Genomic DNA, 20820 nt, shown 5'->3' on the forward strand with positions numbered 1-20820 from the left:
GTAGGTAAATGACAAAGAGCTGAGAAGGTAAGGAACGGGGTAATAAGGAAGCGTTTTGGTTGGAAGGAGGGGTCAGAAAGAGAAAGGTGGAGGAGGAGGAGAGCAGCACAGGGCTGGGGTAAACTCCCACAGTTCCTCATTACATGGAGCTGAAATGATCCTCCTGACACCTGAGCTGTAACCAAGAGATTACAGAATTGATGAATCCTTGGTTTAAAATGCAGCTGTTTTATTCTGCTTTAGTAATTAATTCTTTTTCCGATAGTATATTGATTAAGCGTAGCCCCTGATAAAGTTCAAACCGAGAGAGATCCCTCCAGGGTTTTGGGTTGGCCTGCTCTAGAGAGCCAATGAAAACTTCCTCCCTTCACCTGCATCTCTCTTTCTGTCAGAGCAGTTTACCCTCATAAATTAGTCAGATCTTTGTGGAGTGAAGATCTCGCTAAGTTGATACTTGCTTTGTCTGCCTCTTGCTGATACTTCACTCTTGTTATTATCCAATCACACCAACACAAATGCAGATGCCCTTACAGACAAGTATATATTACACAGCTCACCAAAACGTTAATTTGAGAGTTATCTTGTGCCGTACTGAGAGACAACACCTGTCTATTGATTACTTAGGTTCATTTGCCCTCCTTCCTTGGCTCTCACTCTCACCGAGCGAGGCACTCGTGGCATACTGAATGTAAGTATTTTTTTGTTTTGTTTTTCACTTTTTCGTTTTTTCACAAAACTACTCTTTCATTTTTTTTTTTCCATCGCTGCATTTTCCATACAGCTGTGAGTGAGAGTGTGATCAACAGAGGGTAGAACGGATCTCTCCGGGGAGTCAACTAGCAGAGAAATCAGATACAGCTTTACAAGAGACTCAGCCGCTCATGTCTTGTCAAGACCCCTCACCTAACGGCTTCTTTACAAGTCAATAACCAGGGCCTAGTGTCCTCCACTGGGCCTTGGCACACATTCACCTCATCCTATAGGAAGCAAAGGTGGGGAGGGGGAGGGGGGTAGTTTCAGAGCCTTTTTTTATTCTTTATTTTTTGCAAATTTTATATGAATAATGCTAGATTTTCAATTTGAAACTCATACAGACAGATGCTGTGGTGGAACATAAAATATAGACCCCCTCCCCCCAGACAACGGCGTAATAAATAGTGACAAATAATTGGTGATCTCACGAAAAAAGAACAGACAGAATCCTTTTTTTTAATATTAAGAACTAATGAATGACTGAATGAATTATGTAGGGAGGAGGGAAAGATAATTAGAAAATGGAAGTAGTGCTTAATACATTTACAGACTATTTCCTTTTGTTAATGGGACCGCAGCACGCGCAGAGAGGGTTTTGACGAGGCTAGTACTGACTGTCCGCCCTGCTCCTTAAGGTAAATCCAGCAGGTCATTTCATTAAGGCCCAATTCCATGGCGCTAATTTTGATTTTAGGGGCTTGACAGCTGTTGGAAGTGGAAATTGCGATGGTACGATGGTTGAGAGAGGAGCCTATTACGGCAGTGAAAAATACAAATTGCAAAGCCACTTCAAATTGGTGCCAATCTGCAACGCTGACCCACCAAAAGTCGCACTTCATCACAGTCTACGTGATGTTAGCTGCGTGTAAAGACAGAATAAGAGCCAATTACTGTTTTTTTTAAGAACCCCCCCCCCCCCCCCCCGAGAAAACAAACAAACAAACAAACAAAAAAAACCCAACCTACATATACTTTTCAACAGTAATGTTTTCCTTTGTTCAGTAATAGTAATAAGAAAGGCATCAACATATGTATTTATTGAATGTGTGTCCCACAATTTTGACATATAGGAACTGTCACAAACTATAGCTGCAGGAATTACTGAAATGAACTACTATCACAATTATTGCTGATTCAGCAGTTTCATAAAGGTAGGGTTGTACTACAGTGTTTACGCGCTTTCTATTTTCCTTGAAGCTCAGTGCATACTTTTTGTTTACCTATCAATTCTCCCTCACATAGCATGGTCAACAGATGGACGTGACACATGCTTTGAGCTCCTAATTGCCTTGCCTCACAAGTTAATATGCAGCATCAGAGCTCCAGAAGGAAGGAAAAAAGCTCTTCGTCTGATGCTATTAATTAGCAGTGTTCTATAGCTCTCAGCTTTTTGAAGCTCTCCATCTCCTTTTGTTTTGCACTCTTTTTTTCTTTTCTTCTTCTTTTTTTTGTGGGGCCTCGCTATTGACTTTTCAATTTTCCCCTCACATCCACCCGCTGCAATAGCAGTAGCGCCAGTGCTTCTAGTGTGGTAGCCAACCCAACAATACCCCCAAGCCTACTCTCCGAGACGCTGGCTGGGGAGCCCTGAGAGCCGGGCCAGGCCTACAGCTCCCACCAGCCCACCACTCACTCCCCATGAGACCAAAATCAAAGAGAGAGGCCCTTAAAATATAACCATGGGTATAATGAGGGTGCTCCAAAGAACAATAAGCATATACACCAAAGGAAAAATGAGAGTAGGAGTACAAAAGAAAGATGGAGAAAACTATAGGAATGTTGGCTCGCAAGTGTTCTTGAGAAGTGAACAGCATTGAGAGGATGAGGGGGGGAAAACACAACGCGATAGTGTGCTGTTGGAGAGAGGGCAAAGGGCCACAGCCAGTGGTGATGGTAGCCGGGGCCACGCATCTATCCAACCATGTATCTGAACCCGAAACAACAAGGGGGTTTGCCGCATGCCTCTGGAGCCGAAGGGAGCCAAAGGGAGCACGACTAATTTCTGCACAACAATAGGGCTGGATGAGCGCCCACACAATGGCAGGTGCTTTGAATAGCAGCAGGGCCCTTGCAGCGGGGATCTTCTCCTCTCTCACTCCGAGGGCTTGGGCTCTGGCTTGTGTAACCTTTCATTTTCAACCAGGCTTCCTTTTGACTCATAAAGGATGAAAATGATCTCATGGGGGGCCAAAGGAGTAAGAGACAGCCAGGCCTGTGAGGCACTATTCAGACCAAGTCCATCTGTGTTTTCTCTAACATCTTCTCTGCCTCTTGTTTCTTTCCCTCCCTCTCTTTCTCGTATTCAGTTCCTTTTTTTTCCAGCATCCATCGCTTCCTTACTTGTTAACTTGCCTCAATATAAATCACACTTTTTTTCTGCCTCATTTTCTTTCTTATTGACTGTATGTTGGGTTGTTCTTTTTCTGTGGTGGTTGTGTTTGTTGTGCTGCTCCTGGGCTGTCCTGTAGGCCAAGATGCAGTGGAAAAGGCAGTTTTCCCCCCACCTTAAGAGCATTTTTTCCAAGGTCACAAGGTCAGGCTTCACAGATGTCTCCTGCAGACACTCAGTTGTCTACGGACTGTATCCCTGGGAGTAAGCATTTGTGCTAAACAATGCAGCTTTCCCTTCACTTTGGAAAATATTACAGTTCTTTCCTTTTTGTCTTGCTTTTTCTTGCCTTTCTTGTTTTCATTGTTGTATTTTTGAATGAAGCACCAAAGTGAGTGCAATTTTTTCCAAGGTGGGGGTTTCTGTCTCGAGATAATGAAGCAAAGCACTGGTTATCACAAGATAGTGGTGTTTTCTTGCTGCTTTCATTCCTTTAAATACTCCCCGTCTCCCTAAGTTTCCTCCAATTGTTCTAATGGGGCCTTAGTCATCCTTGCCTGATGGCAGAGGGAAAGATGCTTTTAAAAGTCTTTTTCTTCTCTTCGTATGTGTTGCCAGGAGAGAAAAATGAAAACATGTAGTAACTGTCCTAAAATCCACACCGATAGACAGATACAAAAAAAACCCTTGAGTAAGCAGGGTTGAAGGCAAACAAAGAGAAACCCTAAATGAACAGAATGACAATATTTGAACTAGAACATCTCTGTGTAGCCTCAATCTTGCAAGAAAAAAAAGAAAATTCCTGAGCTAAACAGCTTTCATTAAAGTCAAATCAGCTTGTGCTTTTTTTAGGGGGTGGAGCGTGACACTGGTAAAAGGGAAGCGATTGCACCATTTACCATGCAAGTTCTGCCTCAGAACATGGAAATGTGTGTAATTGGAACAACATTTTAAAAATACAGGCACTGAGCTATCCTTGAATATCTCACTCCTTTTCATCTCGCTTTCCCTTGTTCCTTTTTCTGTTCCTTCATTTGATATGGTGTTCTTGCTTCCCCCTCCAAACATCTCCTCTGTATTCTGCAAATTGATAACCCTCTAAATGAATTATGGTAAATGCATAATGAAGGTTTTCTCAGCTTCAGCCCTGCAGCCAGCCAGGATGGAGCATCTCGTTTGGCATGTTTGATTCGTTTTGTTGCGCATTTAGCCCCAGTGTTCCTTCAGAGTGTTCACTGCTTGGGGCATGTAAATAAGAAATTATCCTTGCTGACTAACATGGCTAATACCTCCTCTGGGGTAATCAAAAATTATTAGACGCTTGCTTCCAATAAACATTAGGGCTCATGGCACTAACCACTGTCAAATCACTCACCTCCGCCTGCTCCCCAATAGCCATAAAATGGGTGAACAAAAGTGATCAGGTGTGGAAAAAGCACCCTGGCTACACGGAAACTGAGAGACCGCAGGACTGCTATTATGCCTAAAAAAGCAGCCCTTGGCTTTAAGAGTCATTAAAGCATGTACTAGAGTGGGAATCAGACTAGAAAATGAGCTTATCTTGCATAAAGCCCTCAAAAGCTTTGCATAAACGTGAAAGATGTGTGCGTGAAAATCAGCAGCAGAGAGGAAGAACTCGGATTGTAACACACTTCCTTTATCATCCTCCCACTCTTTTGGATGGTGGCAGCATGGTTAAAGCACTACCTGTAGGGTATAGCTGCTTTGCTTGGTTCCAAATATGCTTTAGTGTCTAAACCCTGGTTTACGCAAGAGAAAAAAAACCACACACAAGTGAACAAGCTTTAGCTAGCCTTGCTAAGCCACTCTACTCAACCATGTGCTGTCTTTTGGAGGGACCTTTGCTGTGATGTGCAGTTTTGACATCAGGGGAGGAGAACTGGGAGGGTGGGGGTGGTGAAAGAGATTAAAGAGCCAAGGGAGGCAGAAGAAAGAAATGAAAGTAAAAGAGTGCAAGGCCCATTGGTCAAACACAAAGGGGAAGAGAGGGAAAGGACATTTGAAGTCGGGGTTAAACTCCAAATAAGCACACCTTAAACTGGCTCATGTAAGCTAGCAGTCAAGGTTTTTGGAGTTTCCCTGCAGGTGTGCCTTTGACAGACTTGGCCCCCATAACCTCTCTCTGATCTAGAACGGGGCCTGGGGTTGGACACAGAAACTAGTGGCATCTTGCTGTCTCTCTCTCTCTCTCTCTCTCTCTCTCTCTCACACACACACACACACACACACACACACACACACACACACACACACACACACACACACACACACATGCTTACATTCTCTATAAACACACACGCACACACCAACACACCGCCAGACAAGGGGAAAACAAATCTGGTGAGGACTAAAGCAATTGGATTATCACCTCTTAAGGGTGACTTCTTGGCTGACCCCCTTCAGGCTAGCCTGCTGAAACAAGACTGAAAATTTCCTGGGAAAACACTCTCTCCCTTTAAAGAAACGAAGCACTGTCGTCCTTGTGAAAATGCAGCAGTGGCAGCATTAATGGACATGGAAATGCCCTTTGGGGCATGCGCTCAAATCCCTTTTAGCCATATTACATCAGACCCCTGTGCACTTCTCATCATCACCACATGCGCTGGTGTAATCAGCAATGGAACAAGGGTGTGTAAACCCACTGTATAATGAACTGATACAACAGCATTGCACTGTCTTTGTTTTTGCCTAAAGCCTTTGGGTAAAAGAATTTAAAAGCCACTCCCCTCCTTTTACTGGAGTTCAATCCTGATTACTTCCCTGCAACACCGTTTCCTCTGTGCTTTTTAGCTATGCTCAGCTCACTCCCAGTTAAGCTGGCCTTCATCTACTTCTCAGAGAAACAGAGGAAAAGAAAGAGAGAAAGAAAAATCTCCCCCAAGTTTCCCCTTAATGGCGTGAAACAGAAATTCTCCTCAGCTGCTGTCAGAATAATCTGGATAATTTTTTCCCTATGTTCTCCAAACATTAGTTTGCACATTAGGCTGACACAGTAAAGACGTTTTTCCTGTGGCGTAGGCTCAGTACCTGGCCAGGTTGGGCTGGGCCAAGTCACACCAGAGGCCTGTTTGTGATTATGGATCAGAGTGAAAGGAGCCAGCACAGTACTGAGGCAGAGGTCAGTGGATAGAGGGGAAAAACCAGAAGGAGAAAAGAGATGCTAAGAGAAAAAGGGAGCGTGGATGGAAGACCAAGAGGTGGTGATGGTGGTAATACTGTGGGAAGCCTATGTTACTGGAAACTGGCTGTATTGACAGTTTTTATTCTTTTACATTACCTTTTTTTCCAGTCTTTTAAGCTATAGCACAGGGTCAGAAGAAAGACAGAGAAACCCAAAAAAAAAGAACGAAGAGAGAGCGGAAGGGAGGAAGGAAAGTGGGAGCTGAGGGAGCTGATCATTCTCTTTAATCACATTTTGGATGAGGGCCAGGTAGTCTGCGGAACTGAGAGCGAGACAGAGAAGGGTGAGTGAGGAGAGGAGTACGAGCGAGTCAGTAAGTGAGGGAGGGGGTGGGAGAAAGAGAAGAGGAGAGAGATGGAGGAACAAATGGAAAGAAAGGGGGAGAGAGAGGATGGGAAAGGGACTTATGGAGAGAGGGGATGAGCCTGAGAGCAGAGACCCTTGAAACAGCTTGAAGTGCAGCAGTGCTTAGGCAAGTGTGCACATATGCCCGCACATTCTATGTCTATGTGTGTGTTTGTGTGCAAGAGAGAGTGACAGCCATTCCCGTAAATGCCCGCGAATGCTGAATCCAGCAAGAATCTGGTGTTAGAGCCGAGGCTAGGAGAGATCCATTTTAAAACTATGTGCATTAACTATACTTTTCCCCATAGATTAAGCACTCCACATGAATAATTTAGTCTCTTTTATGCTAATGGGATCATGAAAGTATCCCCTCTGTACCATGTTTTCTCCCCCCGCACAGCAACACTTCTCAGCTTTCAACAATGGCCCTGCCCCTTCCCAACAAACCATCAGACAGACATGTTGCACTCTTTCCATAACAGACACCTGACTAACATGTGACTGACATGCAGTGGCATGGCTAAAGCTGAGCACCATAGCTCATTGAGAAACATTGTAGCATTGTTTGTTTTGTCATTAAGCAAGTATACCATTGGTTTATGTTAAGTGCGGGCTACTGACTGAGATATAGCAAGCTGTATGCGCGTCATGGCTGCACATACTCATGTTTAAGTTATCTCCCTGCTGATCTGGTTTTGTAAATGGCCACAGAGCCATATTACTCTTAAACTTTCTTTGCTTTTTCTGTGGTTCTCTGTTTTCTTTTGAGAGAGGAAGTGGACATATCCTGTGTGTTTATGTGCCTTTTCAGCCCTTTTTGTTCAGCCTCTGCCATCGCACACTAAAAAACACCCATGCGCACATGCGAAAACCTTGTTGCTTCAGTATTGTGTTGTGGTGAGGTGGGGGCAACTGTGTAAAAGATTATCAGTGCTCCAACAGCTGGGAGTGAGAGCCATGAAACAGCAGGGCTTGGGCCTGCATTATTGTTTATCTGTTGTTTATGGGCCAGTGTTCAGCTTTAATTACTACACTAAATTAAACTCTAACAGGCACTTAGAAGAAACCAGCTAACACATGCACATGCATACAACCTCCACCCCCCAACCAAATACACACACACGCAAATTATGCATTGTAAATACACAGACACACCTCAACGATCACTCCAGAGCTGGAGTATACGCTACTAAAATGCAACAAGGTTTCCATCTTGTGTTTACCAAAGATTGCTGTGTTTTTTTCTAATGTGATTACATGTTCTTTCTTTTTCTACCTGCACATTTGCATCTTCTTGAGCCCTGAGAAATACTGTATTTAAAAAAAGCAAAGCCAAAGGTCTGGAAACTATAAGATCCAACAGGGCTTGTTCATGCTGGGACACAAGGAGCTGAGTCCCCAACAGAAATGACCTCTTTCTAGTGAGCTCAACCACAAAGACCTTGCTGATTGGGGCCCCTAGCCAGGGCCAAAGGAACTCACCACACTCCCTACGCATACACATATACACACACAAACACAATCATACCACAACACCATCAAGCGCAACGTGCTCCCTTGGAGCTGAACACTCAAGCTCTCCCTCTCTTTCCTCCCTTTCTCTCCATCTCTGCCTCTCTCAGTCTCTCTGGGGAGTCGGTCTATCCGCAGAGCGTGGGGATTGTTCAATTGCTGAGAAAATGTACAAAATGCTTTCTCCTCTCTTCTGTTGAGCCTTGTCCATCTACAGTAGAAGCTTGGAACAGTACAGAAAGCCCTTTTGCTCGGCACTCAAGATGTCAACGTGGATTTGGTCTTCATGCATAGCTAATAATTACAAGTGTGGACTGGAGCTGCGGCATGCTCAAACGCACACACACACACACATATGCACATACAGAAGGAGGACAAACGCATTACCTACCATGCTGAATCAGTGTTGGGGATTTACTGTTCATGACTGAGTGCATTTGACTTTACTGTGTTTGGTGTGGGCAAACGTGTAGAGTATTTCATCACACTGCTCCATCACACTTTGGATGCTTACCATATAACAGACACCTGCTTGGAAATGAGTGCTATCTTAAGGCACGCACATTCATCAAGTTTACCTCCCTGCAACTGATGTCTATGATGTTTCAAGATAAGCTTGGAAAAGCTCCAAAGGACTGTTAATCAAAATGATGTGAATGCAGAGCCAGTGTAGTTATTGTGTGTTACCTTCTGAACTGGCTCCCCTTGTATTTATTTATCTAGCTAGAACATAGGGAGTCACTCTCTGAGAGTCAGAGCGTTGATTTTGCCCCGAGGGCGATAACTCATATTTCCTTTTTTGGAGGGAAATTCTGAGAAAAGTATTTTTTTTTTAAGTCTGTTAAGCGGAGGGATTAGGGTAAGGATGCAGATCTGAGAATTGTACAGAAAACTTTTTTTTTAATATGTGTCAGAACCTTAGCTGGCACTCTTTACTGACAGCTACGAACATGCTTCACCTTGGTTTTCTGCTTGACAATAAATTATTCCACACGAGGGATAATACATATTTGCGCACTTGTTAAATTGCTTTTTGGCACAGGTTCAGAACAACGCTCAGCACTGAGATACAAGCCAAAGACTTTAGAAGAGGACTGTGTTCAAAGCGACCCTCTTGAGTCCTGTATGACGGTGCTTACAGCACTTTAAAAAAAGAAAGAAAAAGAAACGGTAAGCAAGTGATACAGACGTTTATTCTCGTGTACATCCCCTAACAGGGAAAGGCAAAAAAAAGCAAAGTGGACTTGGTCACTGTCAGAGATCCTTTGATATTTCTGGGACAAATGGACTGGTGTCATATTTCATGCAAGGATGTTTCTAGATTAAAATTTGATTTCAGTGTTTCTCAAGCACGGATAGAACACACCTTTTAAGAGGAAAGACGGCAAAAAAAAAAAAGTTGATTTTTTCTTGGCAGCCGAAACCTAAAAGCGGCGTGGATCTCACGCGCTCTTTTACTGTGCTCCTCTCTCACTTTCTCCCATCTATTCTGTCTTCCTCAACCGATCCACATTGTCACCCCTTTTAACAGGGGCCAAGCTGTTAAAGACCCCATTACTGAAGTGAAGCCCACATTTCACATTTTCTCTGTGGACTTGAGAGTGCGGACTACAAATTTTATGTTGAAATGTATCGAGATAGGAGGCGAGATCATGCATGGAGCGGAGTGAAGGAGAAGAGAGTCGAGGCGGGAAAGGTGGAGAGGTTGGAGAGGGAAGGCTCTGTCAGAATGGAAGGGCCAGAGTCGGGAGTCAGCGAGCGCTTCAAGCGTTAACGTAATTGCAAGAATGTGAAAAATGAGGCGGCGGGGCTCCCGAGCGAAGCGAAAGGTCAGAGCATGCCTCACACAAAACAACTGGCTAGAGGACGGCCTCATTAGACCATTAAATCAGCTGCCCTTGGTCTTTTTCCCTTTTACTCTCTTAGTCATTTTTCCTCCCTGATCCTACTTTTTCACCTTCTCTGCTCTTTAACCTTTGTACTTCTGTGGTTCTTCAGCTTTGTTCAAATCTCCACTTCTCTTCTAAGCTGCTTAGTTTGTGTTTTTTCTAGCGGCTAAATATTTTTGAGCTGGTGGATTTTGCATTTAACACTGCGTGCAGGTCAGGCTGTGGACCTGATCTAGTCTAGGTCTATCTTGGCCCAGAACGCGGTGCTATACCGTAACTGTCTTTGGCCCGTATTGATTGGCTGTTACTGGATACGGTGGGGAAAGGAGTCGATAAGTGCTCTGTGGATTACAGGTCACTTGTACTTATGTGTGTAAGATAATCAATAGGCAGTGCATTTCTTTCTCTCATCCCCTTCCTCTTTCGGTTGCTCTTCATCTCCCGTGCTTCTTTTGCAATTACAAAGAGGAGTGCAAAAACTCTACGTGTGCTCTGTCCTCTGATCTGTCATGCTACGTTTTTAACTAATACTATGACTTCAAAGCAGAAAATCCATTTAAATCACAGCAATTTCTTGGATTTTTCTTTTCTAAAGTTTTAAGTATAGTTCAACTCATACATCACTTGGCCAGTAAAATCGGCCTATATTGGTCGATGTCGAATATATTAGTACTGTCTGATATATACTTATATTTTTTTGCATAACATAATGCAGAAAATGTCATCACATAGTTTGTTGACAGAGCAGCTCTGTCTGCATTGCTAATGCTCTCAGCACTGTCTGCGGAGCACATGTAGCAGATTAGCATTAGAGCTGAGCAGACGGTTTTGCAGAGTAAGTTTCCACCTAGTTTGCGGTTAAATAAATAAACAACAATGTCATCATTTTCAATATAACCCTAGCATACTGTACGTATACCTACGTGTATGAAAATGAAGTATGTCATTTTCAGACAGATACTGTATTTGCATGATCCAGTATCAATCAGGTCCTAGTTTTAAGACATTTGAGACATTTAAGACATTTGTTGCATAACAAAATGTCCTGTTTATGCTGTCTGTGAGCATGCAGGGCACTCTGTAGTGTCTTTAACCAACAGATAGTTCTGCATCTGTCACGGGAAGAGGAAAAACTTTACCAGTCTTAGTTATTTTTCCAACCAGGCTGTGATTCAACTAGTTCTGACACAACTGACCACAGATGTCTGCTGTGGTCAGTAATGTTTCAGGGGCTTCCGTCTAAGGAGCAGGAGATGATTTAAATAGCCCCACCACAAAGTACACATCATCAATACATTTGACTGCTTATTGGCAAAATGATAGCACAGAACAGGCAGAGCGAGCAGCTTTGCTCTGTGAGCGAGCTGGTATCGGTGTGTATCTGAGTCTGCTTCTGTGTTTAGACAGCGTGATGAAATTTCATGAAAAACTCTGGACACTGCCAGAGGGCACCCATGGATACAGAAGAGACCCACAAAAGCACACATCTCTGGTGCATTCAAAACAAGATGAAGACAAGAGAAGTGGGGTCAGGAACTCTTCATCTGCTCTCTCGGTTCAGGCAGCAGATTTCACTTTTAATCGACTTTAATTTTACACGAATTTAACACTCGCTTTCATATAGAAACTTACCTAACAGCACGTACATTTGACAATTTTCATGTCAAAACTGATACCGACCGTGACAAAAATACGAGGCAGGTCGCTGTGACTCAAACACACTATCTGTATTAAATTCAAATGCATTTGTTTTGAAATGCATTATAAGTGTTTGGCAGGTCGTGTAGTAGATAACACAAGGCTCAGTGAGACATAATTAGGGGCTGTTGTGCAGGCAAAGTTAATATGGTTTAAATTCAAGAAAGAACTGGCAGAAATATACTATTAATCACCAGCTTTTGTTCAGCTCTCTAAATAGCAACACTTTGGAAAGCCTTTTACTAGGTTGGTATGGTATTCCTGTGGCTGTTGCTGGTATTTCAGTGCGAGTACAACAGTGGATAAGCATGTTCATTTTTAGGTGTGACTGTGTTTACATGGATGCCAGTCAAAAAATTGGATAATCCAAAGTGCAAAAGGAAAGGGACTGGGACATGTGTAAAGAGAGATGTGCCACCTATTCACTATAGAGCTCACATTAGACAGGGTTAAAGTGAAGAGTTGGCAAATCCATGCGTGATGATTAATATGTCCTGCATAAATCTATGTATGTTTATGTGCTAGGGCTTGAGCGCAAAACTAGACCAATGTGTGCGCATGTGTTACGAATGTGCATGCATGTGCATGCCCATTTCTGTACTGACTCACCTTGCTCACTGCTGTTGTCACCGCTTTGTGAAGCATGTCCCCCGCTGGAGGGCCCCGGTGTGCCGGCTGAGTGTGTGGAGGTGGCGTCATCGTGGTCTCTCCAGGAAGCTGGGTTCTGAGGTTTGAAAAAGGAGAAAGCGAGCGTGGGATCCATCCATCCATCCGTGCATCCAACCACATTCCCCATCCAAACCACAAACCAGGAGCAGAGAGAGAGCAGGGAGGGGGAGAAGTTGGAGGAGAAGAAGATAGAGAGGAAAGGAACACAGAGAGAGAGAGAGAGTTCATATGAGAATGCTGGAAATGTGAAAGTGACATCTGTAAGAGTCTAAATGCATCGTGAAGGTCCTTGGCCTGTTTGTTTCCGCAGCTTTTTTTCTCCTTTATTTCCCAGCTAGCAGATAATCAAAGTAGCTACAGTGATTGAATAGAAACAAACGAATACACCAACGCAACTGGCTATAAGTCAAAACGCTGTAATCAAAGTGTTTCATTAATGTATGAGGGCAAAACAAAGCACCGTTAATGTGGCATTTGATTTTGAACATTGCAAGTAGAGCGCTTGTGAGTAATAGTCTAAACACATATGGCGGAGCCCAGTGCAGTTCATTTGTACCATAACCAATTGAGACTTCCGTGTCAAGTGAGAAATATAGAGGTAAAAAGTCCAAACACACCACAGCCGCCATTAATCATTACCACTGTCAGAAATGAAAATAAGATATGACAGTGATTCTCCTGCTAATCTGCCAAAAATGTGTACACGCCCACACTGACATACACACACGCCCACAGAGGCTTGCTGAAATACACTTATGCACACATGCTAATGACATAATAGAGCAAGAAGTATAAACACAGATGCACGCACACTCACTTTCATATATACAAAGGCATCGTGAAAAGAAGTGTTAAAATCCCTGCTGGCTAACTTCAAAGAAATAACCATAAACAAATTCATAGCTTTTAAGTTGACTTTATTCTCTCCTGCCCTACGTCCAGCTCAATTTCTCGGCTCCTCTTCTCTTTCCTGGTCATTCCCACTCCCCTGTCAGTACACACAGGGAAACAGGATTTTCTACTGTACAGGAAAGGCTTTATCAGAGCCACATGAAGGCAGACTAGAGCTGGAATTTCCTCTGCCATTCAGGCAATAGAGGGACAGACTGATCACGTCATATACTACATCTGTGCCCACAAACACAGACTCAATCGGCTACGCACTCCAAACAGCCTCTCGCACAGAGTTGATACGACATCCTAGCTCACGCAGCCCTCGCTAGTCTTTCCCAGTTTAACATGTCACCTGAGTATGATGACAAAATGTTGGCAAACTTGAGCCTAACGTTGTCTGGGGCCCGAGAGAAGCAGCCCCTTGAGCAGAGCCCAAGCCAAACAAACACAGGCCTGCACCAAGGCTTCCCACAAACCTCAACCCACTTCTCAGTTCCCGCTACGTGTTTTTTTCTCCCTCAAACACACATAAACACATATACATACATATGAAAGTAGAGGGAAAACGTACATGCCACAGTATATTCCTAGAAACAGACCGTTTTTACCATTTTGTCCAACTTGAGCAGAGTTTCTGATGAACTTTTCCCTCAGTCCCCACCAGAGAGGAGCCTGCCTGCTTGCCTTTGTGCCCCAGTCAGAGTAAGCTGTACTCGAAGAGGACAGACAGGATAGAGCCTGGAGACTAATCGAGGTTCGCAGGGAAACAGAGACTAAAGACACGCCGCTGCCGAGGTCCCCTGGGCACACAGTCCTGATGTGCTGGTGCTTGTTCTGCTGCGGAGGCGAGGCTGCTGCTATGCCTGTAAGCGAGGCCCTTTTATCTGCTAAGTTTTTTGGGGAAGGCGGGCTGTTTTCTCAAACAGCTTGGAGCTGAAAACAGCAGACAGAAACACACAAGACCCTTCAGACCCCGCGCTCCACTCAAGGCCCTCTCAGCGTCAGCTGTTCACCGGATGGCAATCAGATAAAGAGCTCAGAGAATTACTCAGAAGAGGGGTAAGAAGACAACGTGAACAATAGCCCGTGCGTGGGTTTTAGCCCTCCAGAGTGAGTGAAGGGGAAAGTGTCCCCGTACTGAGAGCGATGGATGATTACGATGTGTTCACTCTCTGGGCCACTGATCAACACATGGAACACTTCATGGGAACGAGGTCTGTTGTTATAGTAATTCTCTGTTATTCTCAACACAGCGCAGGCTAAGTAAAATCCCTAATGTGGGAAAAGCCCATCAACCCCCTGAAAGCAGTCTAATTTTGTCTTTGTCGTGTTCAACACAGAGGGAAGGAAGAAAGGAGAGGTAAAAATCCCAGACTCCCAGAGTGAATAGTGTGTTTAAGCAGAGCTGGGCTCTGGGCTCTCAGAACGGGCTGTTGTTGTTCCAAGAGAAGAAAATGACTGGGTTCTACTTCCTCACAATGAGACACCCACTGCCGGCGAGACACAAGACAGACCTGAAAAACTGTGCTCACTGCTCTCACACATGCCTGCTCTCTCATTCTATCTCTCCCTTTAACACTTGCCAGCCACGGCCACAGCCAGCTATGGTTTTAATGCAACAGTGGAATCGATAGGACTTAATTTAGCTATCATTGCAGAGTAATGTGTCATTTTTAATGGCGCTGGCACTAAATTAAATTCAAAGACACCTCATCTAATGGTGTAAAAGGGAATGATATTTTGCTGTGATTTGCTACCCTGTGGATTTAATGGGCCTTTATGTGGGGATGTAGATAAAGCTTTGTTAGTTTGGCTCTTACAGTGGAAAAAGAAGACTGCAGCACTTTATATGACCTAATAATAATAATAGAGTGCACACAAGACCAATGCATATGCAGTGGAGCGCACACTTCTCTTTTAGTACCTGTAAGTCACCGCTCATTCATAAGCGTGTGTACAAAACAAGACAACGAATATCAAAACAACAGTGTTAACTTTCCACACTCAACAAGGCGACAAAAGCAACAGCCTTTCCTCCCTATGAATAATTTAGTGGGTCTCTCTAAGCTATGGCGGGTGCATCATCAGACACTGCGCCGTGCAACACAAACACACACAACCATTTTGCCACAACCCCTGTGGGTCTGATAAAGTTCAAACAAGTTGCAGGAAAAAAAATCATGTCACACAAACAGTCTTCAACCTACACAAAAAGTGCTCGAATAAAACAGGGGAAGATGCAAAAGAGACAAAAAGGGCCTCCAGCCCATGTGACTATTCCCTAAAGCTGGGCATAATTAGGAGAAACACGGTTCACTCCATGCTCCTCGCTAATTGTGTTAAAGAGCAGTGTTACCAGGAGGAAGAGGAGAATGCCAGCAAGCAAACACACATACATGTGCAGGAGGAAACGCGCACACAAATGTACACAGCAGGACTAGATAGAGAATAAGATACAAAAGAAGAGGGGTCTCTAGAGGCAGCCTTTTCTATTTGCTGGGGTTAGCAACTGGCGGCTGCTAATACAAGTTGTAATTAATATAAAAGCAGGAGACAATATGGGAAGGAAGGCTCGTAGTGCAGCCAGGCCGCAGGAGAGTGGGAGAATGCTGCCGTCTCCTCTGCCACTGTCCCCTGTTTCTCATTTACAAACACCTGCCTGGCACAATTTCACTTCCCTCACTGCACTCTGCCTACATCCCTAGGAATTTCAAATAAAATTGATTTAGCAGCATCATTGAATTTCCCTCAAAAATTCCCCAGAAGCCTGGAGGGAAAGGGGGAAATCTGGTGCAGTAGCAGCAGTGTAACACAGGCTGAGAACGACTAACCTTGTGAGTCTGTGCGTGTGTGTGCGTGTGTGTGCGTGTGTGTGCGTGCGTGTGCGCGTATGTTGAGCTATCAGTGCGCGGAGCAGCTACAGAGATCCTGTGCCGAACATGTAAGGAATCGCTGACGCACCAGAAACACACGGCGCCGTAAATCATGAGGCGATGTGACATTTCAAGACACATCTTGCCACATGGCATAAACAAAGAAAGAGAAAAACTTCTCACACATTTCTGTTGCGTTGAGCTCGTAATTATATACAGCCACTTCAGAAAAGTGTAGGTGCACTTCCATTGAACGGCTAAGCATTTACAACCACCTCAATTACCCACAATATAAAAAGTCCTTAATTTAGCAGCTAATAATTCACCACAGCATGTTTTAACAGACAAGGAGGATTGTCTGATTGTATTTATGCCTGAAAACTTTCTCTGAGGCAAAAGCTGTTTTACTCGCTGTAGTACATTATGTGTGCAAAGAAAGAAGAGATTACGTTTTTTTTTTAAAAAGTGATTCATGGGTTTGGCACAGCTTAATATGATATATCCCAAAAAAATCAAATGGCAAAAAAAAATGTTATAAACACTTGTGCTTTCATTCATTCCTTTAAAATAACAATGTACAAGTTAATATAAATCTCCTGATCACTGCAGTCATTTACACCATGCTTTCAGCCAAATATAGGGGAGTGCGGAAGATGCAACAAGTTAGCATAGCCTCTCTTCAGCCACCATACCGATGATTAGATATGCCTGCCAACAAGGCCCTGCCACTGAACACAATTCAAATAGGAAATGTAAGGCCAGACATCCCACCATCACAAAACAATTGCGTAGAACAGACAGAGCGTCCCAAGTCAACAATGCACTGTTTTCATGATATCCAAACGTAGTCGGCCCTCGAGGAGGACAAAGCTAGTAGAATTAGAACACCTCCAAAACTGAGAAATTGCATGGTTCAGCAGGCAAGCTTGGCCTGAGGGCTCGCTGTCCACAGGCAGAGGGCTGCGTATGCGCTGCACTATGCATAGTGACGTACAGAAATAGGACAGGATCTTCCTGGGCACGCACCTCCACAAATACACACACACACACTTATGCACAGGCTCAAGATGAGCTATTGCATTACTTGATTAAACCTGTGACATCAGTGCATTTGACCATTGGTCTACAGCGCCCAGAGCCTTTATCAGAGCTAGAGACCTAAGCAGAAAAGGCTTTTCCTCCTGTTTTCTACAGCCAAGCAAATTGCAAAATAAGCTATACCATAACTATGAGCACTTTCACTCCTTGAGGAAAGATCTCCAAAACAAAGCAGTGGGATCTTTGAATGCAACAGAGTTTCTGTCTGGCAAATCTTAAACTATGCAGAAATTCTACTGCAGTCGCAGCATTATAATGCATATGCATAAAAGAAATGAGAACCCTTCTGCTAATAGCTTGACTAAAGAAGCGGCACAATAGCACAAGAAGACACAAAGGCTAATTCATTAGAACAGATAATACTCAGACACTGTTAATTCTATTTGTCTCCCTAATTGGATGTAGCATAGAAGAGACAGAAATTTTATTCATTAATTAAAAGACGAGAGCAAACCAGTGACAAGTGCACACACATACACACACCAACCTTTTGCAAAACTACACCACTGTGTGTGTGTTTTTTTTCCTATCACCCTTCATGTGTAATACAAATTCTATTTTTCCTTTAAATATGATTGAGTCAATCTGAGGAGGGGCAATGAGTTAGGAAACACTGGGTGGGCTACATGCTTGAGATAGTCACCGCAAGCGAATGAGGGAAATCAACAGTGTCAGTGAGGCCTTATCCTGATATATGCTGTAAGCCAATCATCTCTAAGACCACGCTGCATTCAAATGTAAATACAACTACACTTTAAAGCTCCGCAGTAAGGTATGAGGAAGGGACGGGAACGAAAAAGAAAGCGATAGAAAGGAAGGGGTAACACAAACATGCACACATAAAAAACAAGCTCAACAGGCTGCCTCCTCACTGAAGAGCCTGATCTTCTCCAGAAAAACCGACTTTCACCAAATGAGATGTAGCCCAAGGCTATATATTAAAAATGCATATCAAAGCAAAGAAAAATGGACGTGTGAGATTCTAACTAAATAAATTAGCATATCTAACTATCAAGCCGCCTTCCTCTCCTCAATGAGATGCGAGGACAAAAATGAATAATAAAATAGAGCCCAATAATAGAAGTGAATAGATAGAATAAATAAATCAGGACAAGAGTGACAGAAATTGTTTCCCATCCATCGGCACAGTTTGGCAGCCAAATGCCTTTTTTGGGGGAGGATGGGGGGTGTATTGTGTCCAAATACTGAAAACACATTTTCGGCATGCAAAGCTGGACGCTTTTCAAATAGATGTGGCAATGACTGCTAGAGCAGTTAACTATTTATTACAAGGTTTTTAGATCATGGCTGCACTATACTGTAGTTTCGCTTTCTTCCCCTTTCTGCAAATATTATTCCCACTTAAGCATCATGAGGTGCACACATGTTCTCACACACTGCCCTGCACCTCTATTTATTAAAAACAATAAGCTGGAGTATGTATGCTTCCATAAATTGTAGCCATTATTTTAAAAAAAAAATCCCTACTCTGCACAGACACAGCTCTGAAAGCAAATAAGGAGAGAGAGGAAAAGAAAAAAAGACTTTCTCCTGCTTTAGTAAAATCCAGCCCAGCAGTTAGGTATAATAAAAAGTTCATTGGTGCCACAAAAGTGAAATAAATCCCTCAAACTTAAATAGCTAATGAGGTGGTCATTTCAAACAACCCCGAGATAAATGGCTTGTCATGCAACCTTCTTTGTTTATTGCTGCTCCTGATTTGCTTTATTGGCATATTTAATTTTCTAATTATCAAAATATTTCTTACAAGTGGACTGATGACAAAGCTGGTGTCTGAGCACTGGAGGCACCATTGGAAATTGGCTTGAGTGCCAACCATCTGCCATGAAACTAAACAGGCTAGTTTATCTAATCTCTGCACTTTAAACAACAGCATGCCTCATTTCTACACTTGTGTTGGAGGGCCACAATGTTGCCGTTTTGACCGTTTCTCAAACCAGCATCGGCATCTTCGGGCTAAACACGCTTCGCTTCACCTTGTGTGACGCGCTGCGTGGCCCTGCACAGGCGACGGGCTTTCAAAGGGAATCCACTAGGCCTATAACCAGACCCAACAGATGCAGCGCAGAGACTTTGCATAACACTTAAATCTGCTTTAATTCCTAATAGGCTTGGCCTTGTGCTGCGCAGATATTAACTAGTCACTTTGTTACACTAGCCGATTTCCCTCCCAGCCCGCCACCCCCACTAAAACATTAGCTTTATCGCAGACATAGAAGACGCAGTAATTCACAAATATGAACTTAGTACTACACTGTCAGCTCTATCCATACTGCGGAGGGGGGGAGTTAGAATCTGTGTTTATTACGCCGAAAATGTACAATTTAAAGCAGACAATCGATCTTCAAATTTAAAGCTACTGTACTTCAGGTGCATATAATTGAATTTAGCATTATGGAGCCTCCAGCCATAAAGGGGGGGGGGGGGGGGGGGGGGGTCGCAGAGGAGAAAGCAACTGCAGAGCAAACCACACGGCAATCAATACGAAACAATTAAACACATTAACATCAACAGCAATGGAAGGCCTCCAGACGAACCATCATATGCCTTGTGAACTTGATATTGATGGTAAGCCTTTAGCTCTGAGATCTCTTTCAATAGGCTACCACTTTCTCCACCTCTGCAGCAAAATCCACAGCTTTACGCGCAGGCCATATTCAGCTCCCACAGCCCCCAAATATAAAGCCTTTTTCTTTTTAAATATTGGCCTAAAGCTAAAGCTTACCGTTGATACCCTGCTTTAACGTTAAACCTGCGTAACAGATAATTGCCTCGCGTTTTTTTTTTACGTCTTTTTTTCAGCGTGCCACTCTCCACGAACGCAGGGCAGCGATTTGCACACGCGCACGCGCACCCTTTATCACGCGCACGTACACACCCACTCAAGCCTCCAGCACGCAAGCAAGCACGGACGCGTTATGCACACATGACTGCCCCTAATCAAAAGACTAAAACAATAACTCACTCTATTGTATCACATCTAGCTTTTGACCTTAGAACATCGATCGGCAGATTTTCCTTGCAGAACAGAGCATGCTCTATTTACTGATGGCACAGCAGGGTCACACACACTGAGCAGAAGCTAAGTAGCCCCCAAAGTTGGCTCTATTAGATAAATCAAACAATGTGATTATTATAAAATTATTGTTTTAAATATATATATATTTGAATATGGTCGATTGCTACTCAAATGCATTGTTTGCTGAAAACTAAGGGCTCATGTGTCCCTGGTCTTTTTCAGCAGCAGATGCGCATGCAGACAGACAAAAACAGCACATAACAAATTACGAATACAAAAAAAGCTCGTGTTACTCACGTGATCTGCAAGATTGGTCGATGATCCCGAAAGTTCTTCGTGATCTGATTTTGAGCTGCCATCCCGTTCGTCAATAACTAGATCTATTGGCATTTTTCCTTTCAAACAACTGATGTACCGGTGGCAAAAATTGTCGCAGAGCTCGTGCACCTAGAAAGGGGAACAAAACACCTTTTCTCAGGATGGGGAAACGCTTCAGCCAGGTCCAAGAATAACTTCAA

The 20820-nt window shown here is 43.6% G+C and overlaps 1 protein-coding gene across 5 annotated transcripts in view; it reads right to left on the reverse strand.

Moving 5' to 3' along the window:
* The window catches only part of meis2a (Meis homeobox 2a), a 79407-nt gene that overhangs the window by 54262 nt on the left and 4325 nt on the right, over positions 1-20820 (reverse strand). For all 5 annotated transcript variants that reach the window (XM_085343401.1, XM_085343400.1, XM_085343398.1 and 2 more), the window contains exons 6-7: positions 20600-20749; positions 12338-12452 (exon numbers count right to left, since the gene is read on the reverse strand). In XM_085343401.1, coding sequence (XP_085199527.1) covers positions 12338-12452; positions 20600-20749 — 265 coding nt within the window. The remainder of the gene's footprint in view (positions 1-12337; positions 12453-20599; positions 20750-20820) is intronic.

Source organism: Diplotaxodon limnothrissa, linkage group LG19 (genome assembly GCF_057381915.1).
Source record: "Diplotaxodon limnothrissa isolate DT_005_m linkage group LG19, D_limnothrissa_male_GT1.1, whole genome shotgun sequence".
In the NCBI taxonomy this organism is placed as follows: Eukaryota; Metazoa; Chordata; class Actinopteri; order Cichliformes; family Cichlidae; genus Diplotaxodon; species Diplotaxodon limnothrissa.